This window comes from Takifugu flavidus, chromosome 22, assembly GCF_003711565.1.
Source record: "Takifugu flavidus isolate HTHZ2018 chromosome 22, ASM371156v2, whole genome shotgun sequence".
In the NCBI taxonomy this organism is placed as follows: Eukaryota; Metazoa; Chordata; class Actinopteri; order Tetraodontiformes; family Tetraodontidae; genus Takifugu; species Takifugu flavidus.
The window spans coordinates 8,329,808-8,345,213 of NC_079541.1; the positions used below are offsets into that span (position 1 = coordinate 8,329,808).

At 44.5% G+C, this 15,406-nt stretch overlaps 1 protein-coding gene across 9 annotated transcripts in view; it reads right to left on the minus strand.

Annotated features, from left to right (window-relative positions):
• Window positions 1-15,406, minus strand: part of nav3 (neuron navigator 3) — a 282,063-nt gene that overhangs the window by 95,025 nt on the left and 171,632 nt on the right. For 8 of the 9 annotated variants that reach the window (XM_057021866.1, XM_057021867.1, XM_057021869.1 and 5 more), the window contains 2 exons: window positions 2,360-2,477; window positions 59-111 (listed from right to left, as the gene is read on the minus strand). In XM_057021866.1, the coding sequence (XP_056877846.1) occupies window positions 59-111; window positions 2,360-2,477 (171 nt within the window). Of the gene's footprint in view, window positions 1-58; window positions 112-2,359; window positions 2,478-6,161; window positions 6,403-15,406 lie in introns of those variants that run through there. The other variant, XM_057021871.1, reaches the window with a different exon arrangement.

Below are 15,406 nucleotides of genomic sequence, written 5' to 3' on the forward strand. Positions count from 1 at the left end.
GTTGTGTTGTGCTGTGCTGTGCTATGCAATGATGGACAAAGTCAAAAGTGACACTTACCATTTGCGACTGGCTCCGTGGGCTGCCATTGATATCCTCCACCTTCTCATTCGCTGTGTGAAAACACAAATGAAGACTTTTACCATCCTTCCTCGCTCAATAGCACCAAGCTTACGCAAGGGCTTGAATCCAGGTACGCAAATCCAGCAACAGCTCTCATGTGAGGTTAGTAAAGAGTATGTCAGCCATGAGAGTGCTTGTGTTCATGTGTATGTGGGTGTGTGTGTGAGTGCTGAGGTGCAGAGGGAGGCAGGAAAAGTCTGGGAAGTAAAGCTGCCTAATTCGTCAGCTGCCGCAAGAGAATTACTGACAGACCAGCTTGGCCTCATTGTCTGTTTTGGTGAGCTGGGAGGGTAAAGTTTCAACCCAAAACACACACACACACACACACACACTTACAGAAAGAGAGGGAGTGAGAGAAAGAAAGAGATTTCATCAAACCAACTGCATCAATGAGAATGGGAGTGTGTACAATACAGGGAAATGTGTGTGTGTGTTTGTGTGTGAAGTTACATTCACAACAGCCTCTGCCCAGCCATTTTAACCCGTGCCGGCTATAATTATGAAATAGTCATTGAACAAAATGTGTTGAATAAAAAAAACCAAATTTTCTCAGCTAGCAAAACAAAATAACTGCCACTTCCTCCCAAAATGACAACTGCTCCCTGTTGTCGCAGTGTCTGCATATGTCATTTGATTACTATTTTGAGATTATTGGCAATTTTTAGCGAACAAATTAGCAATATAGTTATGACATCAACATTTTAGTGCATGACAGCTTGTAAAAGATTAAAGTACTCATTAGCAAAGTTTGAAATGTTCTTGTATCCACCATTAAAAAGTGGCCACCATTGTGTTGATGAGGACACAAACCAAATGTTACTGAGGTTATTATCGGCGATTTTTATGTTCATTCGTCATAGCTGGAGTCACATGACCGTAATGTGTTGTCGCCTAAAAGTGGTGGGAGCAAATTCATGACAGAACAAAAATAAGTGCGGAGGAGACCCAGAAACACTGCTGACGATAAAGCGAGCGAGAAAGAGAAGACAGGAAGAAGAAGAAGGGAGACGAAAAAGAATCAAAGACATTACAGAGGACAGCGAGATGGACAGAATGGGAGATGGATAGAGAAAGAGGAGGGGAAACCCTCTGAGGTCCAGGGTGACCCCCCCTCCTCCCCCAGGGTGTCACAGACATGGATCTGTGTTGCCGCAGCAGTTAGCCCGGCACCCCAAAAAACAACAGCGTGCTGCTGAGATTTGGCCCAAATACTCGGCGAGACTGACGATCAGCTTCGACTGCAACTCCCCGCTACAGAGAGCAATATGTGTGTGTGTGTTTGGGTGGCCGCTCGCAGACAGCATGAATTATAGACAAACACGGCATTTTATTCTCTCTGATAACACTCAGATTTATTCAACAGTGCTGTCTAAACATTTCCTCCCGACGCTCGGTTACACCTGAAGTGCCGTGTCTTGCTGTTTCCAAAGAAGAGGAGATTTTCTGCTTTGTCATAAAAATTATGCAGATCACGGCTGAACGGGCCGAAGGCGTGAAGTCGATGACTTAAGCATAAACACAAACAGGAGGGAAAGAGACAGAATGGAAGATACAGCAGGAGATAACACAGATCCACGGTGGCGTGTGTGGATATCTGTCTTTCTATTCCTGTGGGGTCCGGGAACCTGTTCTGCTTGAACTGTTGTTGTGGATATGGATTAGGGGAAATTATGCTGCATAATTTTAAGGGTGTCAGTTAAAAGACCCCACAAATATCATTGCACAGACCTGCATGTGTACATATGTGCATGTATCTGTATAGGTGTGTGTGTTCTTATACATGTTACTGTATGCATTGCGTAGACAGAAAGGCATTCTACTAGCCAAATGAGAACATTTTTGGGAAGTGAGAACATTTTGGTTAACCCTTACAACTTAAAAGGGCTGGTTGAAGGTTAAGACTTGAGATTGTGGTTGAGGTTACAGCTGGGTTTACATTTCGGCTAGGGTTAAGTTTAGGAGTTAGTTGGGGTTAGGGTTAGGGATAGGGGTTAGTTGGAGTTAGGTTTAGGAGGTTGGGATTCGGGTTAGGTGTTATTTGGGATGGCTAGGATTAGGGGTTTGTTGGGATGGTTAGCGTCAGGTGTTAGTTGGGATGGTCAGGGTTAGGGGTTAATTGAGGTGGTTAAGGGTTAATTGGGATGGTTAGGGTTAGGAACTGGAGAATGAATTATACCTATTAAAGTCCTCACAAAAAAAGTAATAGTAGGATTTCTCTGTATGTATGTGTAAACCTACCTATGATCTGGATGATCTGAGCCAGCAGGACTCCATCAGTGACGTCCTGGCTCAGGTCCTTGATGAGACGTGGACAGCCAGATTTTGCCAGGTAATGATTAGCCCAGTCAGTGTAAATCTGTAAGGACAGAACACCGTTAAGTGAGTGCGCAAGGAGCGGAGATAAACAACATTAAGTTTCAAACTATAGACACTTTGAGTGTTTTCGGTAATATTTTGTTAAATGTAATCTCTGTGTTCTCCAATCATTGTCCAAATTTCTTCGGTTCTGCCCTTGAGGGTTGACTTAGTCTTGTACTCATCTTCTAACCTCCCATCTCACCAAACAGGTGCCGACTTTTCCTCGACGCCGCTTGTCCCCGGAGCGCGGTGCTCTGTCTCTCAGTAATGTGGTAAATGTCCGGCCCCGACAGCGCTATCCAAACACTCAAGCTGTCTGCACATCTCGACTGCCCAAACACAAATATTTCATCCCGCTTTTGGCGCTCACGGGCAGAACCACGCTGTTCACAGCCCCTCTCCATGGTAATCGTAAAAGAACCCGGCAAACACTTCTGTGCAGCATAGACACTTTGGTGTCTTCAATGAAATCAAAAAAAGTTTCCTTTTTTTATTGGGCATGTATGGCATGGCTTCTTTTTTTATTACCACGAGGCATAAATGGAGCTGAAAATCCAGCAAATTCCTTTAGTAAGTCCCTGGGATGACTCAAAAACCAACAAGAGGAGTATTTCTGCAGAAGCCGGACCAGTGTTGATGAATATGACAAAAGTAGCCACGACTGAGACAGTGGTAACAGGTGGTTGACTCTCAAACCTCTGGATCCGAAGCAGAAAGGGCAGCGTGCTGCACGATCTTTATTTGCACTTAATCTCTTAACAGCCGCTTTGTCTTTCATTAGAACGAGAGGTTGGACACAGGCAACGCTTTGTCTGTCAGGTGACAGACTGATCTTGACAGCTGCTGCCGTTCCTACGGCTCCACGGAGGAAAGATGGGAATCGCATTTGGCCGCCGAATGCTGGGCCCGACCGTCACGGGCCCGTCCGGAAACAAAGGGGTTTTCTCTTCTAGACCAGAGGTCCAAGTCCTGCAATCGTGATGAAGGCAAATCTACGGCGGTGGAAAATTATTTCCGACACCTTTAAGTTTTATGTAACTGGTGTAGTTTTCCCCCTTTTTCCTCAGGTAACTAAATCTCTCATAGTGTACCTGAGAAACCTCAGCAGGAGCTAGAACAGCAATTTGCCCCCTCCCGCTTTGCAGAGGCTGCAGTTGATGAGTTTCTACGGATAGATATGGAGAAACCTCTGTCTCCCAGTTAGGCCTGAGCTAAGATTCTGGTCCACAGATGAAACATAAACACCCCAAATACTAAACCTGCTGTCTGAGACTGTTGTCATTATCCAGAGTTAACAAGCCTGAAGTACTTTAATGATAATTCAGATTGAAGACCTTCTATGAGGTTTTGCAAAGAATGCCTTAATGTCTAAAAGTACACTAAAGCTATAAAGTTCATATTAGAGTAGTAATTGTATTTTTTTTCTTGTGGTTTGTGTCTGGATTTTCTTAGTATAACGCAGCGATCCTGTCATCATTGCAATTCTTTCCCCCAAGGAATTCCCTCATAAAAAAAAAAACTATTTTCCCCTCATTTACCTCACATGCTGGTCTCTATTAAAACTTTTTCTTTCCCGCTCTTTTCTTTTTTTCTTGGAAGTGAAATGTTTGCTCCTTTAAAGATGCCGCCTCCTTTTTCTTTTTTGTTGGGGGAGAGACCTTGTGGTTTCCGTCTGTGATTTTTGCCATGATGAGAAGGGAAAAAAAACAAAACAGGGCCTTTTCTTGCAAAACAGGGCACATACGCACAAGTGAACACACACATTTTAAAAAACAATAAATAAATAAAAATACGCACCACAAAGACGAGCCACATCCCATCGGGGGCAAGTAAACAAACAGGAGATGAAGATGGAAGTGTGTGTTGCTCATGTTGACAATGAAAGTCAGATGAGCCAGCAGGAAGTATTATCGAGGCTTGAGCCTCAAAGTGCTGGATGACTGAGTTCCTCAGACACCAGGTACAAAGGGGAGCGAGTCGGTAGCCATTATTCATTACCTACAACTGCTTCTTTACTGTTCAAAACAGAGCAGCGATACAAAAACAACCCCCAAAACAATGGAAGCGGGTGGCAGAGAACTCCCTTTGTGCTATTCATATGTTACTGAACTGCATGTAAAAAGAGTTTTGTTTTGAGGATATCTTTGTCCTCTGCCAGCTCCTTGAGAGGACTGAATGCTCTAACAAGCCAGGGACTTATAATGTTGGGGTTGATGCCCCATGAGTTACTGTCTGCCACATACAGTCTGTCCTAAATCACAGTAAAGGGTCCACTGGTACTGGATCATTAAACAAGTTCATGGTTTTGACTCCTGATGGCCTACAAACTCAGAGAAGTTGTAAAGGTCCAGTACTTTCAGGGTTGGGTGGCAAAACGGCCACCTTTGTGATCCAGACCTGCTCCAGAAGGCCACACCAAAAAAGTATTAAGCTAACTGATCAACTGCAAGGGTCCTTTACCTCTCCCACTGGGATAGGCTCTAGCCCCTCCTGTGACCCCGTAAGGTAAAAACAATAGAAAATGGATGGATGGTGAGGGTGATCCAACACAAACTGAATCTCAGAGATTTTTTTGGTGATTTCAGTTTGTGCTTCCCAACTCTCCTCTAGCTGAAATATATAAAAGTAGATGAGGTGGATAGCAACGTGGAAAAATTCTCTTCAGGTGAAATTCTAGCTAGGACAGCCATCTGCCTTGACATCTGTTCCACTTCCAATGGGGATATGAATGGAATACAAACACACATCTCCGGGACCAAACGCCATCCATCCAGCCCAGAGGTCAAACGCGTATTTGCGTTTGATTTGTAGAGGCTTTTATTTGCCAAGGTGAGACGCTTCAACTTCAGCAACTGCTGATAATCAGAGGAAAGTAAACTCGAGCGTTGTGGACAGCTCCGCTCTGTCTGCAAATATTTGTCTTGCCGAGAGTCAGAAATGCTCCGCATGTGAATTTAAAATTGAACAAATATGCCTCTTCGTGGAAGTTTCTTCAGATTAAGAGGCGTTATTTTGCCCAGGAAATGCTCCAATCTCTGTTTTTTTGATTCAGTAATGCTGAGTCACAGTTGTGGTCCTATTTTTCTCCTTTATGTACTTATAATAGGAAGCAAAATTCTACTCTAATCATGAATGTTGTTAGTATATATTCTTCTGTGCAAGGTATATACAGTATATATATATATATATATATATATATATACTTTTCTAATTGAGAGACCAGCTAGGGGAAGGTTTCAAACACCCTAAAGGCACTAAAGTCACAAAAGCGTAAGGGGTGAGATATTTTAGGCTCCATCGTTAGAGCCAGAAAACCCAAATCTTCCTGTTTCTCATCCCGAGTTGGCCTCAAAGGTTGGAAGCCAACCCAAGACCTCCGTTGCCCCTCGACTCTGACAAAACAACCACACAGGAAACGTGCCCGGAGATTCCCGCCTCCTGTCCGAGAGGGAACACAGACTCTTCCTCTCGCTCCTCTGACTTGAGCCTGTCAGGCGTCCGCGCAACCTCGTGCTACCGTGAGCGATAAAGCCACCTCCACTAGTACCGCCTGAGACAACTGACATCATATGGGATGTAGGCAGATGCGCACATGCACGCATGCACACACACACACACACACACACACACACACACACACACATGCAAATACAAGCATATTCGCCTGTGTACTTATACTTACCCCCTACTCCTCACTATTTCTTTTTATCCGTCAGACTGCATCAGTCAGCACATGTCCAGTCTCTATAATGATGCTACCCTCACCGATGTCACCACAACTAGCTCTCCTTTCACACTCTCGCCTCTTCCTCTCTCTCTCCCTCTCTGCTCCGCAGGTCTCTCCACTCGGCACAGGAGATCCCAGAAACACCCCTCTCACCACGGAGCAGCAAAACTGCCTTCAACAGTACTGATCACAATGCAGTGACTACAGCTACGCAGGTATTATTGGCAGAAGCTGCAGTTTTGCTGCTCAGCCTCTGGGGGGAGCCGGGTAAAGGCAGAGAAATGACATGCTGGAGAGAGAGAACTTATCACATTTGTCAATGGAGTTTAGCCTGACCGAATGTTCATATATGATCTCTTTATTCAGGGAGACATTCCCACATTTAATAAATAAAGAGCTTGCATCAAGGCAGTTTCAGCATATGCAGGAGTTTGGCCGTGTAATGTTTAAAACAGGTTAGTTCTAAGAGGAAAAAAAGAAGGTGAATAATTAAATGTAAAGTTGCATTTGACTGTCCAGCAGTGAAGGAGCTGTGGTGTGACCAAGTATCTTTCTGAAGACAACCAAGGATAGCGAAAAGGAATGATGGAGACATAGAAAGGAAGGGTGAAAATCCTATAGAAATATAGTTGAACCAAACCAAATGTTTGTAGCAACTTTGCTTGATAAAGAAATATCAAGGAATTTAGAGAACAGCGTCGTAGACCAGTGTAAAAACTCTATGGGTAAAGTGTAATTAGGTTGAAATTTAATGTGAAATATGATGTTGATTTTAAATATTAGGTCAATCTAATTTCTGTGATTCCATTAAGGTTTTTTTCATGCGCAAATAGAAAATGAAAATAAAAGTTGAAATCACGGAAGCTCACTTAATGAAGCGAGGCTGTCCAGCCTTTCGGTCAGTAAAAAAATGAATCTCAAAGCTGCTCAAGTCTGGTGAAGAAAAGGTCCAAAAGAAAGATCACCACTGCAGTTAAACCTAGAATAACTCAGCAGACGCGACGGTCGACTGAATTACCGAAGCACCTGGAAGCCATTTCCATGATATAATGTCTGACACATCTGTATACCCCATGAAAGCATCATTATCTAGTCCTGGACTAGAAAGGCCTCCTTCAAATTCACCTAATCCTGAGGTAATAGAGGCAAGGCGGTTTTCCAGCATGGCTGTACTCCAACACCCAAGAGAGGAGGTTTATCGCCACGGTTCGCACACTTGTGGCCTGGTGCCGGTAATGTTTATGTGACAGTGTTTTTCACAACAGGTTTAAGAGTAACAAATGGACTGAAGACCGGGGAGCTTGCTTGTTGTACTGCCAAGGGTCAGTCAGAGGAACACTTGTATAAGTGTGGGTTTATGTGTACTACATAAGGAGTACCGAATTACTCATTCTACTAGCAAATGAGGACATTTTAGCAGGGTCAGGACATTTTGGCTGGTCCTCACAAATTCAAAGTACTGCTTCAGGGTAAAGACATGTTTTCAAGGTTGAGGTTTGAATTGGGTTTAGGTTAGGGGTTAGTTGGGAAGGTTAGCATAGTGTATTATGTCTTGGAAATCCCCCTCTAAGACACAACTGCAAGTGTGTGTTGAGGGGTTGTTTAGAGGTCTATTTAGCTGTGTATAGGAGAATGATAAGGCAGCAGAGCAGCAAATACTAATAAAAACAAAAAGCCGGTGGAAAACAAAATTTAGAAATAAAAGAGGAATCACAATACAGGAGACTCAAAATAAAGCTATTAAAAACCCATCAAAACACTCAGTGGCTTCCACAGCCAAAACTACTCAACATTTCCAGACAGGCAAATTGAGTACGCATCATTCTTGATTTGGTTATTATTTTAGACGAAAAGTGATTAAAAGACGCTTTGCAGCCCCATCCAAGACATTACATACACACAGGCGGCTCACCAATAGTCAGAGACAAAGGTGAACATGAACAATTTTCCTAACTCCTCTTGGAAAGTTCAACCGTCCAAGGCAGGTAACGACCAAATGACTGCAGAAATTCCTAAAAACTGAAGCGTTCTCTGGTCATTCTCTCACACTGGGATCTCCGGGGAAACTTTGAAAAGAAAATGACATAATTGGCCAACTAGCGGAGACAATCTTGCATTGGACCCACTCGTTCGTGTCACTGATCTGTTGACCCGGAGGACAACAAGTGATGTGGGGAGGACCAGTCCGAAAACACATCCAAATCAAACTCGAGCGAAGGGAAAATCTTAAATCTACATATGAAAAATTACAAATGTGTTTGCTGATAGTTCACATTTACCAGAAGGGGATCACACTTTTCCCTAACCCCCTCTCCTATCATGGTGATTTATAGTACTGTCCAGGATGTGCTCGAATTTCCCCTAGATCTATGTAGAACTTCATACAGCTCAGCTGGGGTGTACCCCCATGTGCTGCATAGTCAAATTCAGCAGCTGACTCATGTTTGGAGGAGGGAAATCCATCAGGCTATGCGAGGAAGTGGATTTAAGCAACCCCCCCCCCTCCTCCCAAACACACATCCTAAAACACAAACACCCTTTCCTTCCTCTACCAGCAACCTTGACCTCAAACCAGAAGATGAGGATTTACACCACCTCACAGCCCGGGGGGTCATTTAGCCTGCAAGGCTGTAAATCCCTGCGCTGAGGTGGTGAAAGCTTCAATCATGTAGTAAACTATAAAAGGCTTTGCAAACGTCACCATTTATCATATCTCATAAGAGAATAATGGAATTTAAGAAGGAAAAACTGATCTGGAAAGGAGAAGGATTTCTGCATAGTCAATGTTCTGCATTTAAGGAACCTAAATGATCTGAACCAAACCCAGGTTTTCAACCAAGTACCAAAGAATTTGTCCATTAGAACAACAAAACGATCCAAGCCTATGACAATATTTATGATGTAGATGGTTTGTCATAGCATGCTAACCTGTTGTAATCTGTCATTGGAGGTCAGGCTACCACATGATGACCTTCAGTTCAGACATGTCTTACAACACATGTACAACAGACTATATTGAATTCCAGCCAGTTGGGTAGTTTAAAAAAACTCCTACAACGGCTCCTTGAGAAGCTGTGCTAATTAGCTAGTCCAGAGGATGAGCTGTGCCAGGTTGAAATTAACATGAAGTCCACAGCATCACCTTACTGTTCCACTAACTTCCCCTATGAAAGGTGGTGGGATAGAGGTTATAACAAGCATCTGGGGGCTTCGGGCTGACACTTGCCTATTTCTGGACCCAACCACGCTCCGATCCTTCCTCGTCTGCAGCTTCCATCCACTCGAATACTGCTAATTAGGGGCGGCAAATGGGTTACCGTGTCATCAGCAACCCCCCCCCCCCCCCTTCTGTGTGAGACACACTGCCAGAAACATACAATCGCAGATGCCCCACAAACAGATCCATATCATCCCACAGAGGATTTGAATTATTTCCAGACACCCCCCCCCCCCCCAAAAAAAAAAAAGAAGCAAAAACAGGAGGACATTACCCATGCTGGTGTGACTCACTGGCCAGGACAGATTAGTCAGACTTTCTCACACCATCTGATCATGTTTCAGTACAGGGGAGGGAGGGGGCTTCAAACCACAAACACTTTCACTGAGAGCTGGACAGATGTACCTGACACCATAGCGATAGCCAGATTATCCTGTTTCCATTAAAGCAACATATGATAAAATACAACCGTTGAGGTGAGTCATCAGGGGGACTTTGTAGATGGGGGGGTTAAAAAGTTTTTAAAACTGTAGATACACACCTGGAGAGTTAAGCTGGCTGGAAACACGCTCTCCAAAACCCCCAAAACCCATCGGCAGCCCAAAAAATGCTACACTTTACTCAGGTATCAGTGTGCAAATCCATTCAAATGACCATTTGTATGCAGAGCGCGACACACGTCTGTTTGGTTTCCATCAGGACAGCCATCTGCTTGCTGAGAAACAAACTGAAGTAGCTCACCAGATTAATGGCCTTTTGATACCGGGCCGTCCAGACCGGCGGGAGCCAATGCCAGTTTCTATTAACGAGACGCGAGGACGGGACACATGGGGATGGCTACAGCGATGCTACACCCTTTTACTTGATCGACTGTTTTATACTGTCCCCGCCATCTTGAAAAGACATAAGCCCCTTCTCAAATAAAATGACAGCGAGTAAAAACGTGCCAACTCCTGCAGCCTGCTAGCGTCCGCACCTGAAGATCAAACTCTGAGACGCGTGGAGCACGAGCAGATGTTCTGCTGGACGGTCCTGGAAGGCTGTCAACTGTCGATCCGCACAGGGACCGGCAGAGGGACCCATCCCTCCTTAACCCAAGCCCTTCATCCTACGGCACATTTATCTTTAGTGGGGCTGCAGGAAGCTGAAAAGCCATCAGAGGTCAGTAAGAATAAACTTAGTGATTCATTCAAGCGTCATCCGTGAATCACTGTTTGAGAGTGAAAGCCAGAGAGGTCGGACACTTCAAACGCACCATGGCCTTGGCTCTTTAGTTAGTAATGATGTACTGTATACTTCCCTGTAACTTACAGCTCAGACCGCCCCCAACCAGCCAGAAAAGGATATATACAGTAGGTGAATAAATAGGACCAGAATGCCTGAAGTTCCCGCAAAAAGGGTCTTAAAACTCACTTTTCTAAAGGATTTTAGAGGGAAAAAACACTGCAGACTGTTGATGCAATGTGCATACGCACCTCCCGACCAGAAGAAAATAGGAATAAAAGAACTCGACACAGAGTCGACACAAAGCTTCACCAATGTTTACAGGATCGTGCAAACAGACGACCAAGAGATCAGGTCCTAATATGGGAAATGTTGGATCCCATGTGCTGCGTTAATATTCGACAGGTCCCTCACAACTATTAGAAATTTATTTGAGTTTGTATCCAAGCCAAACCGAACGGATTAACGACATGTGGCATTTATTTCAAGCAACAGTTGTTACACAGACTAAATGACTCCGGTAATCCATGGAAATGACCTTTTTGATTGAGACGGCATGTTAGAACCCGCCAATAATTTAGGATGCGGAGTTTACATAATCAGCTCGAGCCCGCAGTTATTCCTAATAAATAACCACATCTGCTGTGTAATTCGATGTCTTCCACGTGTCCCCGGCCACAGATTTGCAACGGGTGCTCTGTTTCGGAGGAGAGAGCCTCGGTGGGTGCCACGCTCGCACGTCTCGGCACCGATGACAGAACTACTGCAAGAGGTGTGCGTTAAGGACCACAGAAGAATCCACAGATTGGAAGGACAGCCGACTAAACTTTATCTAATGGTGTCGCTCAGATGGATGCCAGGAAGCGTTCAGGAGCTTAAACCTGTACATTCAAACGGGTCGGTGCTTTAACAATGCCAGAATAAAGGCAGCAACAAAAAGAATCACAGAAACAGCTCTAAACCAACGGTGTCCACACACCCCGAGATTAAACACTCTTCCAGGGACCACTGGGCTGCCAGTTCTGTACTGGCACCAGTAGAGGGACCTGCAGACCAGAAAAAAACCAGGTGTTTAACATTAACGGCTTCTTCCATTGTAACTTGAGAGTTCCTTATTTGTTCTAACGCCATCCTTCCTACTTCATGTTCATCAAACATGACAGCAGCAGCGTTTAACGCAAGTTGCAGACATTCAAGAGACTCTCAGACCTCTGTCTCGATCTCCATCACACCATCATAATTTAAACCATTCATATCCTTTACAACGATATCATTACTGCACTTATGACCACTTAACGGTGAACTCAACATCACCTCCTCTTTAGGGATTCCAGCAACAGTCAGCTCACGCAACAAGTGGTCAAAGCGTTGTGCCGACACATTGCGAAATGATGGGATTAATAATGATGCGGTTAGCTTGGCTGGTCGTTAGCCATCAGCCCTGATGTTTACTGTAAATGTAGCGTAGATGGGCTCCACATCTGTGGCCAGGGGTCTGTGACTGAGCCCTGAATCACCAATGACTCCTGCTGAGTCACTATAAGTGTTTTTACCAAGCGTTTGCCCTCAGTAGACTGCGAGGCGCTTGTTCCTCCAGCCTCCTGTTTTCATCTCCTGTCACGTCTGTCCTGGCTTTCATGAGACTGACTGAGCCTTCGCGCCTTTTGATGACTCAGTTCGCATTAGAGGCTGTCAATCAGTTAGTAAGGGATGCTGTTTCCATCACCAGAACTGCAAATTAAAATCTAAATGTATAAAAAGCCTGCACAAAGTGATTAAAAACCAAAAGGAATCAAAACGGAGATTACATAACATGACTTTGTGTTTAATTTTTGTTCTGTCCTCTTCCTCTGAGCTGTCTGAGCGTGCTGCAGCACGCAGCTGTTACAACAAAGGTCAAAGCTCAGGCGCTTTGCGCTCTGTCAGGATTTCCTTCACCTGCTTTTCGACAAGAAGTGACCCGAGAAGTGGCGTCAGCCAAATGGGACGCGGGCCCGTCTTGATAGATGAATGGAGACAGGACACAGCAAGAAACACACATGTCTGCCTGTGTTGTCCCAGACTGCAGATGCACACATACTAATGGACGCACACGCTCTCCTAGCCACCGCACACAGCTGCAAAATCTGCATTTTTAAGATTTCTATTTAAAAGAGAGAGAGAGAGAGAGAGAGAGAGAGAGAGAGTTGTACTTGTACATTGAACACCAAAATATGAATTTTACTAGCAAAGTGAGGACATTTTTGGGAAGTGAGGCTAGTCCTCACAAAATAAAAAAGGCCTGTTTGAAGGTTAAGGTGTAGTGTTAAAATGTGATGGTTAATGTTAGGGTTAGAGTAGGGAGCTGGATAAAGCATTATGTCTATGAAAGTCCTAACAAAGATTGTACAAGGATGTGTGTGTGAGAGAGAAACAGAGATAGAGAGTGTGAGGGTGCGGGAGAACAGGCACAGTTGAAGAACAATAGCCACTTCAAAACCTCAGCAACAGCAAACACATTGATAATATTAAAAGCATTAGAACAGTACTAAGCTATGAGCTAAGATAGTTGTAAAATTGCATGCTTTATTTCATCCATGGCAGAAAAACAGCTAAGACGTAATCGTCCTGTGTGTATCCTTGTCTGTGCTGTAGTTGAGCCTGTTTAGCTTAACTGTCCTGTCAGTTGAAAGCTGACAGTATTGATTATTCAAGGTTTATCCTGGGATATTGGATATGTTCACATGATCAGATGGAACTTACAGCACCAGACAATGACCAAGAGCAAAAAGTAAAAGATGTAAAATTGTTTCAGAGCTGAAAACACCTGCTGTAAGACAGTGAACCTGCAGAGTTCGGTCAGATTGACGAATGGTTTGGACTTTCCAATTTCCCGACACTTCCTCCTGACTTCTATTGTTTGGCAAAAAAAACCCCAACATGGCGCTTGCAGCGTTTACGCGACACTTGGGCCCGCCAGTTGATACGAGCGACTGCCAATTTGCTCGCATGCAACTTTGTAACGAGAAAGAAAATCATTTGTGGAGAGACTTGCCAAGACCCATGAAGGGACAGAGCCTTTTTTCACTCTGTCCATTAAACCCCGTGTCAGCTAGACAGCTGCAGAGAAATCGGACACATTATATTTGTGATTAGCGTGCTTACTTGAGATCTCCATCACGGGACTGAAAAAACTCACGCAAAAAACTTGGCATTAGCATTGCCACTCCCCTCTGTGGCTGCCTATTAGCTTCCCTAATTACCACTGATCTTCTTAGGGGGCAATAAGATAGGACTTCTGGGTGAGGGAGGCTGTGATCAGGTTACACGAGCCCGGCGGGCTGACAGCGTTATTTATGAGCCATGACCAAAGGATTTAGAGTGAGTGAGCAGTCTTGGTCCACGGGCAGGGGGTCGCGGGCCGAGACGACACAGCTCAAACGCTCATGAGGATGACAGGCAACTGAGATGCCCTGAGGTTAGGGTGGGTCTGTGGTGAGCAAGGAGAAGGACAGGAAAACTTTTGAGCATCTGGCTGAAATGGACATCGGTTTTTCCAGTTTATTTGCCCTGCGTCTAGACCAGCAGGACCCAATAAAATGTCTGGATATTCCAGATCAGAGACTAACTTATTCCAAAAGCACTGATGAAAGGGCGTACTGTGAGATCTCTGCTGGCCAAACCATCATCAACGCTGCACCGGCTTCAGGAGAACAAGGGACACTGTGTACAAGTTTGGCACCTTGTGGCAGACGCGGAGATGGATCTGCAAGTGAGGCAACTTGCATCTTTTCTGCCCCTTGGGGTAGATTTGAAAGCTGGCCTCAGCACAGCAGACAATCATCATCCTTCAAATAGCTTCCATTAAGTAGGGTAATTAGGAGTCTTGAACAGTGAAGAAGAAAAAATATCAGCTTCCTGACTCTTTTCCAAAGGATAAATACATAAATTAAACATCAGATTTCTGGTCCAGGCGATCAAAGACGACCAAAAAGTGTTTGATGTAGGCCGAGGCTGAAATGTGCATATTCAAAAGGAACCATAGTCGGGAACCGATGAGTGGTACATCACATTCTGGCCCTCTATTTGATAATCTCCTACCCACTGATCAAAAGGCCAATCGGACAGCAGCTCTCAACACCCCCCTCTAAATTGATACCACACTGCACTTTAAAATGCAGAGACACCATGAGCAGTATCTGAATGTATAGTGAGGCTTCTTCCTTTGGGAACAGGGAAAATACTTGAGTTTTATCAGTGGCTTGGCGGTAGAGGGAGCATCGAAGTCAGTTACACACTGGGAGCAAAAGTTGGTTTGGCAATCAGAGCAAACAGAGGCTGGTGGGCACCATCTCAGTTAGGCAAGTTTTCCTGGATGAAAAAGGGGGATGTTTTGGTCTCAGCTTTGGTCCACAAACACCGGTTTATTCCGAGCTTTTTCGTGCTGTCAGTGGAAAGGGTCGTCGTGAATGCTCAATGCTCAAATCTGAAGAACCTCAACTCGACGAACTCCATTTCGCACACTAACTTTTTGCCAAAGCCAAAAACCACCTCAGTTGTCCCAAAGTTCCTTTTTTCTATATTGCCATGCAAAAAAAGCCAACAACTCAACACATTTCCCCTCTTTTTGTGACATTAGGACCCGAGCAATCTGTTTTCCTACTCATTTCTAACCTTCCCATGGTTAAGCTAAACCAACATCACTGCAAGCCAAATGAAGACAGCAATTACATGCACGCGCCTGCCGGCACACTATTGCTCTACCGGCAGAGTCAGCGTG